Raw genomic sequence first — 21,073 nt, forward strand, 5'->3', positions numbered from 1 at the left:
ACGTGCAGGTGAACGTACATGTGAGAGATAACCACTTGTCTTTTTTGTTTCCATTAATACCACTCCTCCCCTTGTAAATGGTAAAAAATGGGACAGATGGTTACCTCTCACACGTACATGCAGATGAACTGGACTCCCATAGCAGGTTCTTCAGTTAGATTGAGTTTCAACCTTAAATATTGGAGGTATACACATGACAGCATTGAGGTAGTATCAAGTTAAGCGAATAGGGAGAGAGTGACGGGTTCAGATTTGAGAGTTGAACCTCAATCCCCATTAGAGGGAATTGAGCTCCTCGAGCTCCTGGGAGCCTAACACGTCCAGGGAGCATCTAGCCGTTGGGTTGTGCCACACACATCCCTAGGCATGTGCCAAGATGTGTGTGGCACAGGTCAATTCTTAGATGCCCCTTGGGCACCCCCTGGGCGCTGAGCTCCCTGGAGAGAAGCCGGATCCCATTAGAGATGTTAAGAAATACATTATTTGAATTTTAAGAATACGGCAATAAACTTTTGGTTTTTGAATTGGTTTGACAATTTCAAACTCCATATAACTTCATATACCTTCTTTCTAACTAGCCACTCGATCCTCTTAGTGGCTAAAATGTCTTTCGTTACTTTGTCCTCACCCAATTCTTCTTATCTTTTACAAGTGGCACGGAGCAGCCTATGGAAAACTGAGAAATCAATGAAAGCAGCTTCCCATAATTAGTTATTGGTCATACTCTCCGGCCAGATGGGAAGAGTATGGGAAGAGTGAAATTATGAATGAAGGAAGCTTCCCAGAAATTCCAACTGATAGCAGCCTATATAAATACTCACACACCTCAGCCGCTTGTTGATCGAAAAAGAAATATTATTACAATTAATTATATCTTTTTTATATGGCTCGGGCATTTGCTGTTGCGTTGAGTGACAATGGAAATGCTCCTATCTTTCACATTTCAGGAGGCCTGTTTTTGTTTTGTTTGATTGTGATGTCTCTCTCTATGATTTCTATGATATTATTTGCCTGTGGTGATTCTTCGGATGGACCTGGTAGAGGTAGAGGCGGTGGTGGTGGCTGTGGAGGTGGTGGTGGTTGTGGTGGTGGTGGTGGTGGTGGTGGAGGTGGCGGTGGTGGTGGTTGTGGTGGTGGTGGTGGCTGTGGTGGTGGTGGCGGTTGTTGACCTCTCCACCTCTCTCTTAATCTCTTTATCCAAAGAGATTTTATTATTGTCCTCTTCATGGGAGTTAAATAATTTGTAATTTTATTTTTTTGTCCTTTTTATGTTATACTCAATTTTTTTTTTAAGTGATTTTCCTATTGATACCCACAGCCCACTAGGTTTCAAATAATTTGAACTTCTTTTATATCTTGTGATTTGGGTGTACGTATCTGTTGATTACTTTCTTGAAACATATAAGAATAATGTGGAAAGAAATTTGCAAGCAAGAAATCAAAATTTTGTGATTTCGGTGTATGTATCTATTGATTTCTTTCTTGAAACAGATAAGAAAAATGTGGAATGAAATTTGTAAGCAAGAAACCAATATATGAAAGAACTCTACTTGGTCGCATGTTCTCTACATAAGTGTTCGGGCCAATGGGTGAGCACGTCTGGATATCTATGGTGGGACAGAGGCATCATCTCACGGTGCCCTGTGAGAGGGCTTAGGAAACACCACCAAGTAGAGATCATTTTCCGAAGAACTATAAACAAAAAAATAAAAAACTAGTTGGAGCATGTAGCCATCCTCTTGTGACTGATTCTACTCCTGTGCCTTAATTTTGGTAAGAGAAGAACTGAAAATACAGAAACCCTAGCTGGACACATACGGAACTCACAAACGTCAACCTTTCTTCTGCTGCCTTGTGTGAGCTTGCGAGCCATTAAACAATATAGAATCCTTCTCTCTCACTCTCTCATACATGAAACCCACCTCGACATGAATGATGAAAATCAATGACATAAACTTAGGGTTCAGCTCAAAAGTAGGTTAATTGGATCAGGAATTTATCGAGATTGATTCCAATTTTTTTCCGTTATGAATCGGAATATTCATGCCAAAGTTCCCCGGATTTCTAATCTTTCAGGCCGTTTCAAGGGTTTTGTTGCATTGATTCCGATCGATTTCAATCCATTCTGAATCAAAATCGGCAGGGACCGATTCCGTCAACAATTGCTGATTTTAAAACCTTGCAAACCACCTCACATAACTACCCTCTCTCCCGTCCCCTTTTTTTCTGTATTCATATTTTTTACTTTTCTTTGGCAAACAAATATCAATAATTTATTTTTTTTCTTTTCATTTCTATCCATTTCTATTCAATAAACACAGCCTTAGGGAAGCCAAGAAAAAGAAAAAAAAATAAATTTTCAAAAAAGATTTGAATTTTAGACACATAAATCAATAATTATTTCATCATAATTATTGTCTTATTATGCTTTTTTTCCTCTTCTTTTCTTGGCATCCAAACATCAATTAGGCCTGCAACCCCACCCATCGGCCCAGCCCCACCCTACCCATCAAAGTCTAAACCCTTTAATATTAGTTGATCAATGACAAGTTTGTTAACTTGTGTGCTTCCAAGTGGTGTCCCATGTCTTTACTTTAGTACACTAATCCATAATTAATTAACACAAAGATCTATCACTTAATTTGAGGAAATTACTGTTAATGGTTAATAGTAAGTGGGATAGTACCTATACACAGAGCAAGACGATGAAGAGGATGTTGGAGGTGTTAGGCTCTCATCAAGGAGGTTCTCGTACGCCGTTAGATGCACAGATGGAATCTACTCACTCTGTTGGATTCCAATTGTATGTCTAAGGGCATACGAGAATGATTCTTGTATGAGAACTTGATCCAGCTTGGCAGCCTCTTCATCAAGTTGGTAGTTTGGAAGATGTGCAGCGGTGGACAGCTTGATGATTTCATCTATATAATTTTTTTCCCGTATAGCATGCACCATGTGATGGGCATTCCAATGCCCTAATAAGGTCTTAGGGTGGGGCAAGGATAGGTGAGGGTTAGGTTGGGGGATCTTGTCCTTATACAAATACCGTCCAAGGTTCTTCAGGACCACTCACATGAATCCACTCCTTTTGTGGGTCCATTTGACCATTTAAAAAGGTGAAGGGAGAATGAAAGATAAAAAATTCACTAGTTTTGAGGAATCAGAAATGAAGTTGAAGGCATGAGAATATCAGTAAATTTATATGCTAGTAAAATTTCTCTTATGATCAATCCAACTCGCCGTTAGGATTTGTAGTTTTAAGTACAAAAAATGAATTTTATGTGAAATAAAATTGAAATCACTTGTGTTGAGGGATATATAAAGTATTGTTACAAACAAATGAATCTTTTAAATATATGTTTTCTAGAATTTTTCTAGTTTTCTTTTCATATTTTTTATTCTTAAAATTTTAAGATTTTCTGGTCAATCCAGTGTTTGATCTAGGATTTTGATCACAAACAGGTCTGATTCTGGCCCCCGATTCCAAGTTTTAAAATTCTGATTCCAACCTCCATGCTGTGTTTGGTTGAATAGAAATAACAAGAAAGAAAACGAATTGGATAAGAATCAACTGGTGCCGATTATGATGTCTTGATTTCTTGAGTCGTATCCGAATTGATAAGTGAGAACCGTATAAGACCAAAAAAAAAAACGGACTGTCACCTACTGTGAACTTTCTGTTTGGAAAATTGGAATCTGACTTTGAAAGAGGAGAATTGAAATTGAACCCTGCAGTTGCAAGGAAGTTGCTTATATAGATTACAGAGTAATAGAGCAAGTGAAAAGTAAAGTAGTACGGGAAGAAAAGAGAGAGAAAGAGACTTCTCAAAAATTTGATAGGTTCAAGGTTTAGACTGAGTCACTCAATCATCCTTGGAGGGCACGTAAACCCCCACGCAAAGGAGCCTATGGAAGATGGAAGACCGAAATATCAAAGAAGGAAGCTTTTTGCCATATATTATTCTAATTCGTAGCCTATATATATATATATATGTATGTGTGTGGATAGTCTTTATGTACCACTCTTCATCAATATTATACAACTAAGGTTGGTGAAACAGAAATATTAGAGTGACCATGGCTCGGGCATTTGTTGTTGGATTGAATGACAACGGAGGTGCTCCTATGTTTCACATCTCAGGAGGAGGCCTGTTTTTGTTTTGCTTGGTTGTGGTGTCTCTCTCTATGATCTCTATGATAGTATTTGTCTGTGGTGATTCTTCAGATGGACCCCGTAAACGCCGTAGAGGTGGTGGCGGTGGTGATGGAGGCGGTGGTTGTGGTGGTGGTGATGGAGGCGGTGGCTGTGGCGGTGGTGGTGGTGGCGGTGGCTGTGGTGGTGGTGGCGGTGGTGATGGAGGCGGTGGTTGTGGTGGTGGTGATGGAGGCGGTGGCTGTGGCGGTGGTGGTGGTGGCGGTGGCTGTGGTGGTGGTGGTGGTGGTGGCGGTTGTTGACCTCTCCACTTCTTTTTTTAAACTCTTTACCAAAAGAGATTTAATTATTGATACCTCTCAGGTTCTCCCGGTGTTAAATAATTTATAATTTTATGTATTTTTTTTGCCCTTTTTATGTGGAGCACAATTATTTTTTAAAAAAAAAAATTCATATTGACGTCCACAAGATGTTAAATTATTTGTACTCTTATTTTTTTGCCCTTTTAATACAATGCATAAATTTTTTTTTTCTAATGAAGATAAATATAGTCATTTTACATGTAAACCTATGAAATGTGTATGATAATGGCACCTTTTGGTAATAACATAATGATATCTTACTTTTGAATTATTTTTAACACTTTTTTTATATCCTTAAGTTAAAAAACTTTTGAAAATAAGACTAGAGGACATTTAAAAAGTGTCAAATTCTAAATACACCTATAGAGGTGTCATATATAGAAACTTAGAAACAAATAAAATAACCTTATTTTATTTGGAAAAAAAGTTGTGCACAATGCCAATTCAAAATGGTATGGTTTACCAGCCTAAAATCAGTTCAGCCCGATCAAAACCAGAACAAACTGACCGACACCCGTAATTACTACCAATTATGCTTCAAATAAGTGATTTGTTTATTCCATTAAATTAGTTTAAAATAATGTATATTTTCTCAAAAGTGAAGTTTAATTTTTGTTGGGGGGTGTAAATTCTCTTAAAAGTGAAGTTGCACACTCTTCTATCAAAAAAAGAAAAAACGTTGCACACTCATTAGTAGGGGTCACGGTGCTTAGTAGGGGTCACGGTGCAGGCTTCAAGCACAATGAGACCCGGCTAGGACCAACCTAGCCCGACCGATTGACACCCCTACTCATTCGTTCCATTTCATGTATGGATTTATGTGAGCAAGGTTAACAAAGTAGAGATCGAGCATTAAAGCCGTCGGTTGAAGTACGCTAATTTTCTTCTTTTGTTTGAAACATGATTTTTCTTGTTTGTTTTTGCCAAGTATCACATCTAAGTAAATTGGACAACTGATCCAGATTTGGATTATATTGAATGATTTTTTGTCCAAAGTATATAATTATGTATGTTGCTAAGTACTTTTTTTTTGGCGGGGGGGGGGTAAATGTTACTAAGTACTTATTATTAATAGTCATATACATAGTTATATTTATAGTTAAATATTAATTGTCTGATTAATTCTTCTTTTTATTTACTAGTGAGTTTGCTATTGTACTTGTTAATGAAGATTTGAATCGCATAGATGTTGAGAAAACAGAGATAACTTGACATTGGCTGGATATCATTATTTATTTATGGGAAAATTTTACTGACACCCTCCTAAAAGTGTCTAATATCTCAGAAACTTATTATACTTGGTCAAAATGTCACAGACACCCTAAACGTTAAGCGACAGTTAGTACCCAAACGTGAAATATCCATTTTACCCCTTAATAATTTCAATAAACCCAACTCTCTGCTCTCTCCTGTGGCGGCAACCTCTCCTCTCTGCAACTTCCTCGCAGTACTGTCTTCCCCGTTCGGAATCACGAACCGCCTCATGAAATCGCCGGTACGAATCGTTCAGAAACGCCAGAGATCGCTGATCAGGCGTTCCTCAAGGGCATCTATGATCTACTGTGTACGTCGGTGAAGAGATGGAGCGATTCGTGGTCAGTTCTTGCATCACCAGAGCTTCGTTGAACTACTCAAGAAATCAGCTCAGGAGTATGGTTACGAGCAGAAAGGCATGCTTACGATCCCCTGTGGTGTCCTCGTCTTCAAACGAGTTCTTGAAGCGTTGAAAGATGGAGATGAAACTAGAGACCTTGAAGAGCTCCTCTGCTCTTTCTCTACTGATTTCCTCTAATCTTCTCTCTTTTTGCTTATCTTTTTTTTGTTTTCTTTGTTTCATTTACCCTTTTTTCTTTTTTGGAGATCAGATCTTTGTGTATATATACTCTCCAGCCATGAAAAGGAGGAATTGAAATTAGGGTTTTCTTTTCTTTCTGCGAAGCTGTTTCTTGGTGGTGGTGGTGTAGTTTTTTATGTAAGATCAAATTCTTCAAGAACAGAAATCGAGATTACTAGTTTGCCCTAATTTCCTACACTTTTTTCGCCGTGAAATTCATGATTACTGGGTATTTTGGGCTTTGATTGGTGATGATTTTTTTCTTCATAACATTAAAAAATAGGTTCTTCGTCGTTTGCCGCATACTTGACTAGAAGCAAAATGTTTCTGATTATCATTGGAACATCGACTTGTGTATTTCTCAACTTCTTGGAATCATTTATTGATTGTTTTAATTACTGATGGCTAGATAGATTGTAATGCTCCTAAGACTTCTCACCATGCGTGGTCTCTGCCGCAGCTCATGGAGATCTGGGGTGAAGATTGACATCTCTTGAAATAGTCATAACTTCTCCTGGAAGGGTTTCGGTGTTAACGATCACTTACTAGAAAAGAACCTGCAATTAAAAGATGAAGTTGCAGAGAGGAGAGGTTGCCGCCGCTGGAGAGAGAGGAGGGTTGGGTTCTCAGTCGCTTAATAAATAAGACCAATTATAAGGCGCTCTAACAACGAAACTTCAAGAACCCCACCAATTTGGTCTGATCTATTTCCAGTTCTCCTACGGCAAGAACAGGGAACTTCTACAGGCAATCGACGCCATCTTCTTATTTTGACCCATTTCCAGATCTCCCCCTTTGATCAGATTAGGGACTCATATGGTGTGCCCAACGAAAACAATGGAAGAGAGTTGTGTTTTACCTTTAAGGGTATTATGGGAAGTTCACCCTGTGGTAAGGGTAATTTTTTTTTTTTTTGGTAAAGGGGTGATAAGGGTAATTTCATCATTTAAAAAAAGTTAACAGACACTTAACTGCAGAGACTAACGGAGTGGATTAAATTGAAACAAATTCATAAAAATAGGGGGTGTCTGTGATATTTTGACCAAATATGGTAAATTTCTGAGATATTGGATATTTTTAGGGGGTGTCCATGAAAATTTTCCTTTATTTATTTATTATTTATTGTACAAAACACATAAAACCTTTTTTTTTTCTTTTTTTGCATTTATCATAAGAATGTTGATCCATGCGTATTAAAACATATCTTAACCGTATCTAGCATCGCTATAATATTATCTCTGAGACGTCTCTTATAACAAACTTTTCAATATATTGTTGAAAGGGTCTTAAAATGTAAATCCTGCGCCACACACGAACTGGGAGCTTCTATGCCCTAGTGAGCCTTAGGAAGGTGGCCCCAAGAAATTATGTAGCGATGAAGATTGATTTGATCATGAGACCTCGCTTCCTGAGACGGAGTCTAATGTCCCCTCCAAACCAACTGCCCTAACTCCTTGTAGTTAAAGGATCCTCACTAATGCTTTGCACAAATTAACTTTGCCGCCAATATATCTCAAAAGTGACAAATCAATGTCAAGAGACATTGATAGAATTCAATCCCAAAATTATTCAATAGATGACAATAAATGGATAACACAGAAACCACTCACAAATACATTTATTTATATTAAAAACAATGGCTGATACATATAATGGAAGTTAATATGTAGGTATATAATTAAGGTGATGAAATAGAAGATTAACAAACAATTATTGGAAGAGAAAGAAAGAAAAGAAGGAAATTAAATCTGGGCTGTAGAATTAAATTATTCACCCCATCCAACAGAAATGATCGAACATGAGCATGCAAGACCCACCATTTGTATATATCATCTCGAAAGTTTTAGTGCTTCAAGAGAAAGAAGAGAGACAAAAAGAGGGAAGAGCAGATAACAGCACCGGAGATGGGCAATCCAGTAACAGCTCCGTTTCCTGGGGTGAGTGGAGGCGCTCCTACCGGCGCTATCGCGGAGGCCACGGCGAACATCGAGATCATACAAAGGAGAAAGGTGGCCATGAAGGAAGCACTGATTCTCTCCATTGCTAATAGTTTAAGAAAACACGTACAGATGATGAATCTCTATGAAAAGGGTGATGAGGATCAGATAGAGAGAGAAAGAGCAGAAGAATGGGCTTTTGCCTGAAATCTGATTATGCAAAGTTGGGGTTAGTAGAGAAGCTATTTATAAGTTTTTTTTTTTTAATGGGGTTTGGACCCTACAAAGAACATGGGAGAGTGTCTTGAAGGAATCCTAGGGTTCATAAACCCCTATAGGATTTTAGTATATTTCCTAAAATACCCTCTAGCAAGCATATGAAGTTGGTGACCATGGCTTAAGGAAAACTCGGTCTTTTTCTTTCTTTCTTTTTTTTTTAAAAATAAAAGGTTTTTCTTTTATGTACACGGTATTGACATTAATATATGTACTCCCCCACCCCCAGCCCAAAATTGGTTCCAAAAAGGGCTAAAAAAAGACATTAACATTAACATTAACAGGTAAGAAGGTTAACAGGGGTGGAGTGTATTTTATGAGAAATATTTTTTATTATTTAATAATTTTTTAACATAAAACGATCCACAAAATGGTAACCGCATAGAAGGAAGAATCCTTTTATCACCGGTGATTTGACTCTTGGTCATCATAAACTTCCACCCATTATTGTACCATCAATTGAGATTGATATGATGACAGATCGAGATGAGGGAGATTCTTTCTTCACCGTGGGTGAAAGGAAGCTCGGTCCGTATAAATAATAGTTGCAAGAAACATACAATCTATCTTAGAGATCGAACTAAGTCTCCTTGGAAAAGGTGTTGCTTGATTAACATACGGAATTTGTATGGCTGTCAAGCAAGGAAAATAAAAGCAATTTGCATGCTCTGGTTTTTTTAAGAGGCAGTTTGCATGATAGGCTTACAAACAGAAAATTAGAAAAGACACAATTTGAATAAGCTGGTTTGCATTATATCTTTCATTTCATTTTTTAGGGTAAGATGTATGTCTCATTTCATGCTTTATATTATTGTGCTTTTTGCTCTCAATCTAGTTGTACTTAGATTTAAGCTGAAAGTTTTACAAAAAAAAATGATTTAAGTTGAAAGAAACTTTCTAAGAGACCGAAAAAGAAAGATGAAAGATATGGGCAAGATAAGATGTTTTTTCCACGTTATAAATTAAATGAGTGCATCTTATTGTCACCAAGTTGGTGAAGTGAGAAATTGAACATTCTTTTAATTGTTTTTTGTCTTATTCTCAAAGTTATTTAAGTTAAAAATAGGAATATATTTTTGAAATAAGTTTTTTTATTGGTAAAGAATTTTTGAAATAAATTGAAACTATCAATAATTGTCATTGTCAATGTGATATGACATGATTCACCCTCAGGAGAAAAAAAAAACATAAGAAATGTGTCATATTAATAGGACAAAAAAGTAAAATTATAATCTTGTTGTAACCAACCTTGGTGACTTTCTTTTATCACTGGATTTTGGTCCGGCCAAATATTTTGTTGATTTAGACTAATGTTCCTTTTCCATTAGAGATTAATTGTTTTTGAAAGTTGTTACGTTACTTCCTTAAAAAGATATGGGTAAGATATAGCTATGAAGATTTTATAAACTTCAATCGATAATGGTAGGTTTGCATATTTGTGTAAAAGAACAGATATTACTAGAGATGACTCTTTCAAAATAATCAGTTGTTATTTAATTGGAATAGTTTTCTAGAAAATTCATTCTTCTTATTAAGTTATTTTATAGAATTTACTAATTCTCAAGCAATTTTGTTGGATATTTTGAAGACTCAATTTTGATTATACTTTTCTAAGGAAAAAAATTATATATATTATTAATTTAATATTATGCTAGGAAACTTTTATTCCTACTTGCTAGTTTTATTCATGCATCAAAATTAAATTCATTTTGTTTCAAAAAATTAGAACTCATTGGTGACACTTATATGGAGAATAATAAAACAAAGAGAGATTCTAGTTGTAAGGTATCTAATGAAATCGTAGTTGGAATGTGATCTCATTCAAAGAGAAAGATATAACTTATTTGGAGTTTATTTTTGTATGATACGGATGATCTGATCCCCAAGGAGGGAAAATCAAACTGAAGAAACTGCCACATGTTTGGGAGGGGAGGGAAAAGACATTGAATGCTCCAACCTTTGTGAGACTCAATGAGGGTCCCAATAGTGATATGGATGCAACAACACATAAGGCTTTTCTTTGCATAGTAAGGCCTTTTCTATTTAAGAGTGCGCTAGCAAACTAGGGCTCTTGATCTCGTTGGTTGAGCAAGCGAGTATTCCTCCTCAGACCAATCCCCTATTGCTCATTGAAATCTGTCTTCGCTTAGATTGATAGGCTAGGTCGGTTCCGAAACTGAAGCTCAACAGAGAGCCGAAGAAGAGTAGAGCTTTAAGGATTGTATACAAGGAAGTCAACAAGCAATCCCCACCTAATAAGTAAGAATTGATGGTGACTAAAGGCTCATAGCTTTACCATTTGCTTCAACGGATAAAGGTGATCAGTCTTCACTTCATCAACAATGAAATTGGGCAAAAGCAAATTGAGCCATGCATCCGTTTTTCAGTTGGCTTAATAAAATCACTAGCAGTGGAGGCTGAAAAGATGAACCGCATTCAAGCGACGTAAACAGAAACCCTGATCTACATTTAGGTTAATAGATATAAAAGAAAAGAAAATTCCAAATTTTTTTTTTAAAATTTGAGGAGAGAGAGACACACATAATCAATCTTTTTTTTTTTTTTTTTTTTGATGAAAGAAAACACATAATCAATCATTGTGTCATGATGGGAAAAAAAAACCATGATAATACAATGATTGATTTATGTGTCTATTTCTCTCTTCAAATTATTTTTTTTTAAAATTTTGAATTCATATGAACAAGTAGTAAATTGACTGTTTACAAGTAAGTAAGAGTGTCAAATGCTGGCCCACATTAATAGGCCCGATCGGGTCCTATTGGTGAAAGCCTGACACTGGATCGTTCAATTCGGTTAGTAAACTGTCCAGTGTCAGGCTTAGTCAAATTATGCAAAGGGTAGGTAACAATGCTTGGCTGTAGTCGAATGAACACAAGACCAAAATCAACCAGCACCGATAACTGACCGTTTATAGCCAGATTAGCCCGTTTATGGACTATTTAAAACCCAATTTATCAGTTACCCAGTTTGAAGTCCAATTATAGCCCGATTACTGCCAGTCCAATTTGTTTATTTTTAAAATTTTTTTTATTTTTTAATATAGAAAAAATTATCATTATCTTGCACATTTTACATGTTAAAATACAATGGTTACCTCGTTGAAATATTTTGTTTTGGTTGTACTGAAAATGTAAAAATTTAAGTAGGGCAAAAAACTCATTTGAAACCTTAAAGTATGGCAATAAGAAAATTCCTTATAACAGAGATTAAACATTCATCAAGTCAATACAATATAAAAAACAACACGTTTTCTGTTTTTGCCTTTTCTTATCTGATGCTCACTACAAAAGCCCATGTAAAAAAATAAAATAAAACAAAATAAAGCCCAAGAAAGAGAAGGCAACCTGGTCACGTTAGTGTGTGGCGGATCTTTATCTCCTTCAATTCCCTGCCCGGCCTAGTTCCCAAGTTCCTCTAACAAGGGAAGGCTGGAATGACCACCTTACCCCTATCCGAACATTCTGCTTGGGTCAGGCCCACCACCCCCTATTAGAAGAACTGGGGAACTGAGCTAGGTAGGGAATTGGAGGAGATAATCTTTTGTGCACGGCCCCTAAGCCCAAACACATGACCGCGCGAAATAACCGTTTCACCCCTATCGATTACCATGTTTTCATGGGGATGCAACAGTCATTTTGTGCCACCTGTGTCTAGGTATAGGGGTCATGGGCCGCATGTGACTAGGTCGCGTTCTTTCTTCTATAAAGCCCATATGAGAATAGCAAAAGAATCAGAAAGAGCTGAAATCCATAAGATCCAACCAGGGTTTTAGTAATCTTAATCGATATCGGTACATCGATCCGGATTGGCCTATATCGGTCTGGATCAAATGGCTTTTTTCTAAATTTCAATAAAAATCAGTTTTATTTATATTTTTACCCTTAATCAGTACCCGTGGACTAGTATCGTATCGAAATCTACCGATAACGATACAAATTGACTGATATGATCGATCCGGTAATGATTCCTTGAACCATGGATCCAAGACGTGCAGCCATACTCTGGAAAGATGGCTGCATAATTGAAATGCCCTTGGGACTATGACTGTCAGCCGGATAAAATCGGCAAGGTAAATTTTTTTTTTTTCGGTGAACGGCAGGATCTTATATGTTCCCCTTTTTTTTTTTTTTTGGTAATGTGGATCTGTTATATGTTCCCATTAATTTTAATTTTCCGCATCATAACCGTTTTTTTATTTTTATTTTTGGGGTAGAACATCATTACCGTTTAGGTAATTAGGTTTCGTAAGTTAGTACGTGGACATGCTTTTATTTGGTCAATCGATTATTGGTGTATAATTGGGTTACTGGCAATTGGACTAAAATCACAATTTGGTTCCTCTTCTGCGGCCGTACAGCCTTTGAGGTATCTGAATCGTATCATTCAATTTAGTCAATGATCCTGATATCGTGTTGATATTGTATCAGTGAAACGATATAAACAAAGGGTAAAATAGTTAAAAAACTTATTTTTTTTTTTTTAAAACAATGTAAATTTGTCTAATATACCATCGATCAGTACGACTGTACCTATACCATATCGATATCAAACTTTGAATAGGTTAATTAGTTAATTGAACTATAAATGAATTATAATTGAGTTTAAATGTTTATAAAACGGTTGTTTATCGATCGATCTCAATCGGTGATCATTGGGCTAACCAGTTAGGACCTGGCTCTCCTATGGTCATGGTGAGAGCTGGAGGATCTAGCCCAACAAATACCGAGGGAAGGGGGGGAGGATTTCATAAGGAGGCCCACGTATGAAAAAACCCAAACAGCCATGTTTTTTGGTGAGCTGGATCTTCCAGTTCCCGCCACGGCTGGAGGAGAGCCGAATTAAACCAATCAGGCCTACCAGGGCTAGCACTCCATGTAGCTATTTTGACCCATATAGACTAATTTTTTTTATTTTTTTATAAACACCATGTAGACTACTCACCTGTGTCTTAGAATAACCAAGGTAGACCCAGGTATGATAACTAACCGCCTGACCAGTTATTATATGATCTCTCAATCTTGCTTACTTTAATGACATAACCCTCAAAAGTGTAGGGCCGATTAAGACCCTACCAGACAAACGATTAGGTTTTTATTTATTTATTTATTTTTGGTAAAGACAAACGGTTAGGTTTTTATTTATTTATTTATTTATTGTAAAGACAAATGGTTACGTAGTCCTGTAAGAATAGGCAGCTAACTTGAAGCTAATTATGAAAGAGAATTATTTTTTTTTTTTTTCGTGGGTGGTGGGGGGTTAATATGTAAATTTTGGACACCATGATATAGGTTTATTGTTCTACTAGACAAGTGGGGTAGTGTTTTTATGATTTTTAGACTTGGATCCATGGAGTCCACTCGCGATTGATTGGGACTAGAGCTGCAAGAGGGTTGGGTTGGACCGGGCCTTTTAAAATCCTAGTCCAACCCTGAGTCCTTCTAGTTGCGCCTAGGTTTAGCCTGATCCTGACTTAGGGCTAGAAAAATTCGTACATCTCTCTGTCCCTATGGTTAGTGCCAATCAAGATCAGCCCAGCCCGACCCTGAGGACAGGTCAAAAAGAAGAACAAAAAAAAAAAGAAAGACCATGAAGTAAAAGACACGATCCAGTTGGGTCGGTCTGGGCTCAGTCTGAGGCCTTAATCCTGGCACAATCCATCCCTCACTTAGGGCTAGAAATTTTCAACCATGATCCACCCTTAGGGCCAAAGTTTCTCAACCCAAGACCTCTTCGAACTCAAGGCAGGCACTAAGGGCCAAACTTTGCACCCTTAAATTTGGAGCTAATTCCAATTAGATTTGATTCTATGTATACCAACTCAGACTGAGTTAGGGGATCAAGTCCGACTGATTTAGGAGAGAGAGAAAGAGACAACCATCTTCTGGAAAGAGATTCAGCAATGTTGAAAACAAAATTATCAAGCAGATTTGGGAGGAATCCAATATATGATGAGGTTGGCTGATGTTGTGTCACTTTATGAATCCAATGATTTATTTAATCGATACAAATTGTGATTCAGATCTTGTAGATATTTCAATTCCATCCAACCCGACTAATTCTTAACAAATGAGAGTGAGAAAGATCGAAAGCCTTCAGGTTTACCCAACTAAAAAAATTTACTGACTTCTTTTATTTCAAAAAAAACCCCCTGATATTTTAAAAACTCCAAATTACCCCTGTATTCTCTCCTTTCTACCTGCATCCTTCTTTCAACAACCCACTGCCACCCAACCCAACTATCACAGAACCAGACCGTGGCTGTTACGAGTGCACGTTTGTCCCTATTTTCAAATTGCTTCAGTGTTATCCCAACTCTACAATGGATAGAGTTTTATTGTAAATATGTTTGTAACAAAAATTCAAATATAAACACAACACTCTCTGCTTGCACCGGTACGCACCGATAAGGGTATCAGTGTTGTCAGTCAGGTCATCTCAGCCGTTGCTACATCAACCCTTTGGGCCTCAATCGTCTCAATTCCTATCTCTCCCCTTAGATTCGTAATTTCGTATCCATGGTTTCAAGCGTATCACTGCTTCTTTTAATGCCAAAAAGTTTTACAATCACAGGACATGGTATATACGTTGTGGTTGGACAATCATGGTTTTAGTGCAAGGTATCAGAATGGGTATCTATCGGTAACCTGTAAAATCGATACAATATCGATATATCGATCTAGATCGGCTGATTCTCCTTTAAAAATGAGTTTTTTTTTTTTAAATTCTTTTACCCTTTGTTCGTATTGTGCTATCGACACAATATCGGTATCGATAACTAGCAAAACCTATATGTACAGTGATACGATACCGATACGTTAAACCATGTGGGCAATAGTGGGTTGTCGGAAGGAGGATACGGAAGAAAAGGAGAGGGTACAGGGTTATTTGGGGTTTTTAAAATATCAAGGGTAAAAAAAGATAGAAGTTTCATGTTTTAGAGGAATCTAAAAAGAAGTTATGAATAGGAAACTTTGAGTAAATATAGATTAAGTATAGGAAAGTGATCGCAATTAAGAAAAAAACCGACGTAGGCTTAATTGGGATTTGGGTTCCACAAGGCAAAAGTAGAAATAATTGAGGGCAAACCAAATAAACAAATATTTGCTATTTGAAGGTTCGTTTTCTGAATTCGACGCCACTACTTCCGTCTGCCCCTACTGTCGTGTGTGGGAGCAAGGCGGAATATATTGCCTTACCCGTGTCCAAGCGTTTTGCCTGAACAGGGGTAAAACAGTACTTTCCACCGTGCTTGTGTGTGGGGGTGCACAGCAATACTGAGTAGGTGGAAGTAGAGGAATCGGATCCTCATTTTCTACCTAATAATTCTTTGGGAGAAAGAACTCTAACCTAATCGGTGTCGTGCCTCAGTGTGCACCTGTAGACACAATCTCAAGCGAAAAGATCGGTACACTTTTGGTGTTTTGGCCTTTCTAATTATAAAGAGATACATTGGTCTTTTCGTGCTGGACTGCGTTGAATGCAGGTACACGCCTTGCCCAACAACCCATTTGCGAATGGGCGTTGGGATTAGGACATTGATCAGTAGCTGGATTTTTACCAAAAAAATAAAGAAGACCAGTAGCTGTCTTCACAACGGATGGTTAGGTTAGAATTGAAATGGGTTTTGATAAAATTTTCCTTTTCTTTAATACAAGTGACAACTTAAAATCAGATTCTTGATTATATATGTAACCTCTCTCTCTCTCTCTGGAAATACCTATTAGCAAATTAGTAAGCTAGTGAGCAATAAGAGTTTTCCCTTTTCCGTGCAGAAAACTTCCAAGTTCCAACAATGGCCTCCACAGAGAATCAGCCCAAAAAATCCAGCGTTTACTTCAATGCCGACGATGCTCGAGTTTTGGCCATGGAAATCCCAGGCTTTGTAGTCCTTCCTATGGTTTTCAAAGCTGCTGTAGAACTGGATCTGCTAGAGATAATAGCTAGAGCTGGCCCAGATGCTCAGCTTTCTCCTTCAGTGATAACATCTCAGCTCCAAACACAGAACCCAGAAGCCCCTGAGATGGTTGATCGTATCATGAGGCTTCTAGCCAGCTACTCCATCCTCACTTGCTCTCTTGTTACCCATGATGACGGCCGTGTTGAAAGGCTCTATGGCTTGGCACCTGTTTCCACTTATTTTCTCAAAAATCATGATAACCCATTTACTGATTACTTGACGGTCTTCAATCAGGACCTCTTCCTCCACAGCTGGTAAGCTTCCTCCCCTTCTTAAGAGTTGACAGAGACTTGTTAGGTATTTGATCGATACACCAAAAGCTCCATAGCTGATGGAACTTGTTAAATTAAATCTTTTAACTTATCCCATACTAGGCTTGCCCAATCTAGCATCCATACACTAAAATGGACCCCCATTAAACGGACCTGGCTCCTGTCTAACCGTGGTGGGAGCTGAATCGTCCAACTCCGCTAAACGACAGAAAAAACAGGGGTGGGGTGGTCATTTCACATGTGGGACTCAGGTGGGATCCACCTGTGAAATGACCACCCCACCCCTATTTTTTTTGTCGTTTAGTGGGGCTAGGCGATCTAGCTTCCGCCATGACCGGACAAAATCCTTTTCCCCATTAAACACATAACAAAGAGATGTAGAAAAGGAATTTTTTTTTGAGACAATTTCTTATGTCTATGAAATAAGACAAAGAATTACAAAACAAGTAAAATCGACTTTGTTTTATATTTACTTACAAAATAGGACCGAGTTTCCCTCCACCCATGTTGAATGGGATTCCATTGACTGTAAGGGTGGGAGAGGACGGAAAATGGTATCAATGAGTTCAGATTTGCCACCCACATGGAGACGGGTGGAGACAGATCTGAACCCTCCATGGGGGTGTGGGACCCATGCCCCATGGAGGGGTCAGATCTGTCCCCACCGTCCCAATGTGGGTAGCTGATCCGGATTCGGTATGAAGAGGGTATTTTGGAATATATTAAAACCTTAGAAAGGGATTTGTGAACCCTAAGATGGTGGGTGAATCATCCTCTATGGGTGGAAGGAAACTTAGTCCAACAAAATAAGTTGAGACCCACCTCCGGGGCATGGATTTGTTTTGTTTTCCATTAAATAAGTGTCATTAGTTTTTATATGTTTTAACAAGTCTTCATATTGATTGATATGCTGGATTATTCAATATAGGAACCAGTTAAAAGATGCAATTTTGGAAGGAGGAACTCCATTTAACAAGGCCAATAGCATCTCTGTGTACAACTATGCTTCAACACACCCAAGTTTTAATGAGTCTTTCAATACAGCAATGCTAAAGGGAACCATCCAAACCATGAGGGAATTACTTGAGAAATATAAAGGTTTCGATAATGCCAAAGTAGTAGTTGATGTGGGTGGTGGAATCGGAGCTTCACTTGAATTAGTCACTTCCAAGTACCCTAACATTAAGGGCATTAACTTCGATTTACCTCATGTGGTACAAAATGCACCAGCTTATCCTGGTATCCATTAATTCATCTCTTCCCCAAATCATTATCATTATTTTTCTAAATGTATATATATTGAATTTTTGTTTTTAAAGTTATGATAGGGGCGTTGTTCTCTGTGTCGCAGCGCAGCCTATGCCTAGGCACATGGGGGTGGGTGGAATGACCACCCTGCCCTCCTGCACATGCTGCCCATGTGCCTGGGCGCATGCTGCGCTGCTGCACAGAGAACATTCTCCCTTTAATTAATTAAGCATATAGGTATGATATATGATTTTAATTGTGTAGGTGTGCAGCATATCGGTGGAGATATGTTTGTAAGCGTTCCAATAGGAGATCTCATTTTAGTAAAGGTTAGATTGCATATTAAACAGAATATATATGAGAAAATGTGTACATTTTGTTGTCACCAAGTAGATGAACTAACAAATTATTTAGTGCAAAAGTAGAAAGGGTTTTTTTTTTTAATAAAAAAAATTGGAAGTCATTTAGTGTAGCATTTTTCTATTTGAATATTCGTTTTTATCCCTGCACTAAAAGACTTTTGAGATTATTACCCAAAAAAAAAATGACTTTTGAAAATAAGACAAGAGGCAAAAACCTAAGTTTATAATGATTAAAACAAGATTATATATATGGGAAGAGAACACTACCTGGTCACATGTCATGCGCAGTCCCTACGATACAGAGCCACACAAAATGATCATCATGCCCCTAGGGATTTCTATCTTTTCATAGGGGTGTGACGGTCTTTTCACATAGCCCTGTGTCTAAACATAGGAGCCGTGCACTGCACTCGATTAGGTAGCGTTCTCTCTCTCTCTCTCTCTCTCTCTCTCTAGGGGTGTGTTTTCTCTTCGTACTATATGTTAATTTTGTTTTTTAACCTAGTTCCTCTCAATATATAATTGTAGGCTGTACTTCACAATTGGGGTGATGATGATTGCTTGAAGATATTGAAAAATTGCTATGAAGCATTACCAGATCATGGAAAAGTGGTTGTGATTGACAGGGTTCTTCCACTAGCTCCAGAGACCACTTTCGATGCAAAAGCCATGTTCCAACGAGACATGTTTATGTTGGTTATTGGAGGAAGGGAAAGGACAGAGAGAGAGTTTGAAATCTTGGCAAAGGGGGCTGGTTTTACTGATTTTAAATTAGTTTGTTGTGCTTTTACCCAATGGGTCATAGAATTGTACAAAAACCACTTCTAAGTTTTCAAAACTATTATCAAGTAAAGTCTTTGCATTTGATATCAGTTGAGTATTAAAATGTTCATTTGGTCTTGCATGCATGATAGATTCTTTTCTTTTATTTTCGTACAAAGAAGAAGGGAATTTGACAATGAACCAGGATCATGTTCACGTACCGTACAAGAATAGCTCACAATCGTTCATATGGAATCCACTCTGTGTGATCCACATAGAGTAGATTCCATTATAATGGCAGGCATTTCTACTTTTCATGGGTGGTGGGGTGGTCATTTTGCCCCCCTTTGTGTCTAGGCGTAGGACTCACACTCCCCCACAATTCTATTTCTCATATATTATATAGGTTTTCTCTTTTTACTATATATTAATTTTAGGGGGAGGGTCGCAAAGTCGGAGGCCAATGGGAGCACAGGCATACAAGATTATATATGTGTGTGCTCCCATTGACCTCCGACACAGGAGTCAACCTGGCATCCTTCTTTTTCCCATTAAATTTTTTCACCTTCTCCTCAAAACATTTAAATGTAGGGGGTGCTTCACAATTGGGGCGATTATTATTGCTTGAAGTTATTTAAAAAATTGCTATAGAACAAATATTCCAACTACAGTTGTTTTTGTTGACTCAATTCCTTGAAGGAAAGAAAAGGACACAAGCAGTTTGAAAACTTGTCAAAAGGAGCTAGATTTATTGGTTAAGGTGATGGTCACGTCAGGTCATGCCTGCCGGAACTTCTCTTCAGAATTCAAATGAAACGACAGGTAGATGACGCAGGAGGCGAGGAAGCTAGCTAGAGCCCTCTACTGCTCGTTGCCATTAGAGTTTGCGCCTCTACTGCTCTCACTCTCCCCTGTCGATGGCGATGAAGGCAAGGAGCAGAAAAAGGAAACAGGAAAGATAGCAGTGAAGGTAGTGGGAAGAGGGGTAAAATTGGACTTATATAGGACGCAAATGACAAAAAAAAAAAAGGGGGCCAACCCAGCCCAGCTCGCTCCGATCAGGGTCAATCAAGACCGGGTTAGGTTAGGCTAGCTGAGCTCGACAAGGTTGGCCGGGCCTGAGCTGAGATAACTCGACTCGACCTCAGGGCAGGGTTGTGCATGGGCTGAATTAAGAGGAGTCAAGGTTGGACTGGGATTTTAAAAAACCCGACCTGTTTCACCCCTAAACATAAGGTATATGAAATGTAACTATAATCTTTACCCCCAAAAAAAATGTGACAATGATAAAACATGACCGAATCGAAAGAAGAAATTGATGAAGGGAAGAATCCAAGACGGGACAAGAGAGAAAGAGAGATTAGATTAGAAGTAAGGATGTAAACAGGTATCGAAAAATGGGAATCCGATCACATCTGATCTGTATCCATCCGATCAATTTACATCCCTAATTAGAAAAGGAGCCATGTCATGTGCGTAGATGTGTGTGGTGGGTAAGAGAGAGTGATGGAGGTATAGAAAGTCCTTGGGAGTTGGGACTACTTACCACTACTTCCAGGCTTGCCCCACTAAAAAGGGTCAGTGTAGAGTTCAGATTTGCTACCTACATGGGATGGGTGGGGACAGATCTGAACCCACACCTCTATAGGGGTGTGGGACCCACATCTAGGGTGTGGATAAGTGAGGTAGCTTGTAGATAAGCCCAGCTGAACCCACACCTCTATAGGGGTGTGGGACCCACATCTAGGGTGTGGATAAGTGAGGTAGCTTGTAGATAAGCCCAGAATGAAACACTTAGGGTGATCAACTCGATCTTTGCATTGTATTTTATTTTATGTAGTGGGATTTAATTTGGCCAGGTTCCAGAAGGGATGAATTGTGACCATGTG

General features: G+C 38.2%; 2 protein-coding genes across 2 annotated transcripts; both read left to right on the top strand.

Moving 5' to 3' along the window:
• Positions 1 to 16,326: 16,326 nt before the first annotated feature.
• LOC122643816 (caffeic acid 3-O-methyltransferase-like) lies at positions 16,327 to 16,798 on the top strand. The gene has a single exon (XM_043837393.1). The coding sequence runs from the start codon at positions 16,376 to 16,378 to the stop codon at positions 16,796 to 16,798; it is 423 nt and encodes a 140-aa protein (XP_043693328.1). The 5' UTR covers positions 16,327 to 16,375.
• A 919-nt stretch (positions 16,799 to 17,717) lies between these two features.
• On the top strand, positions 17,718 to 19,255 carry LOC122643817 (caffeic acid 3-O-methyltransferase 2-like; the record flags this gene model as incomplete). Its single annotated transcript, XM_043837394.1, has 3 exons — positions 17,718 to 18,051; positions 18,325 to 18,389; positions 18,951 to 19,255. Coding segments are annotated over 3 exons (699 nt in total), but the record flags the coding sequence as incomplete, so codon positions are not given.
• Positions 19,256 to 21,073: the final 1,818 nt, after the last annotated feature.

This window comes from Telopea speciosissima, chromosome 10 (genome assembly GCF_018873765.1).
Source record: "Telopea speciosissima isolate NSW1024214 ecotype Mountain lineage chromosome 10, Tspe_v1, whole genome shotgun sequence".
Classification (NCBI taxonomy): domain Eukaryota; kingdom Viridiplantae; phylum Streptophyta; class Magnoliopsida; order Proteales; family Proteaceae; genus Telopea; species Telopea speciosissima.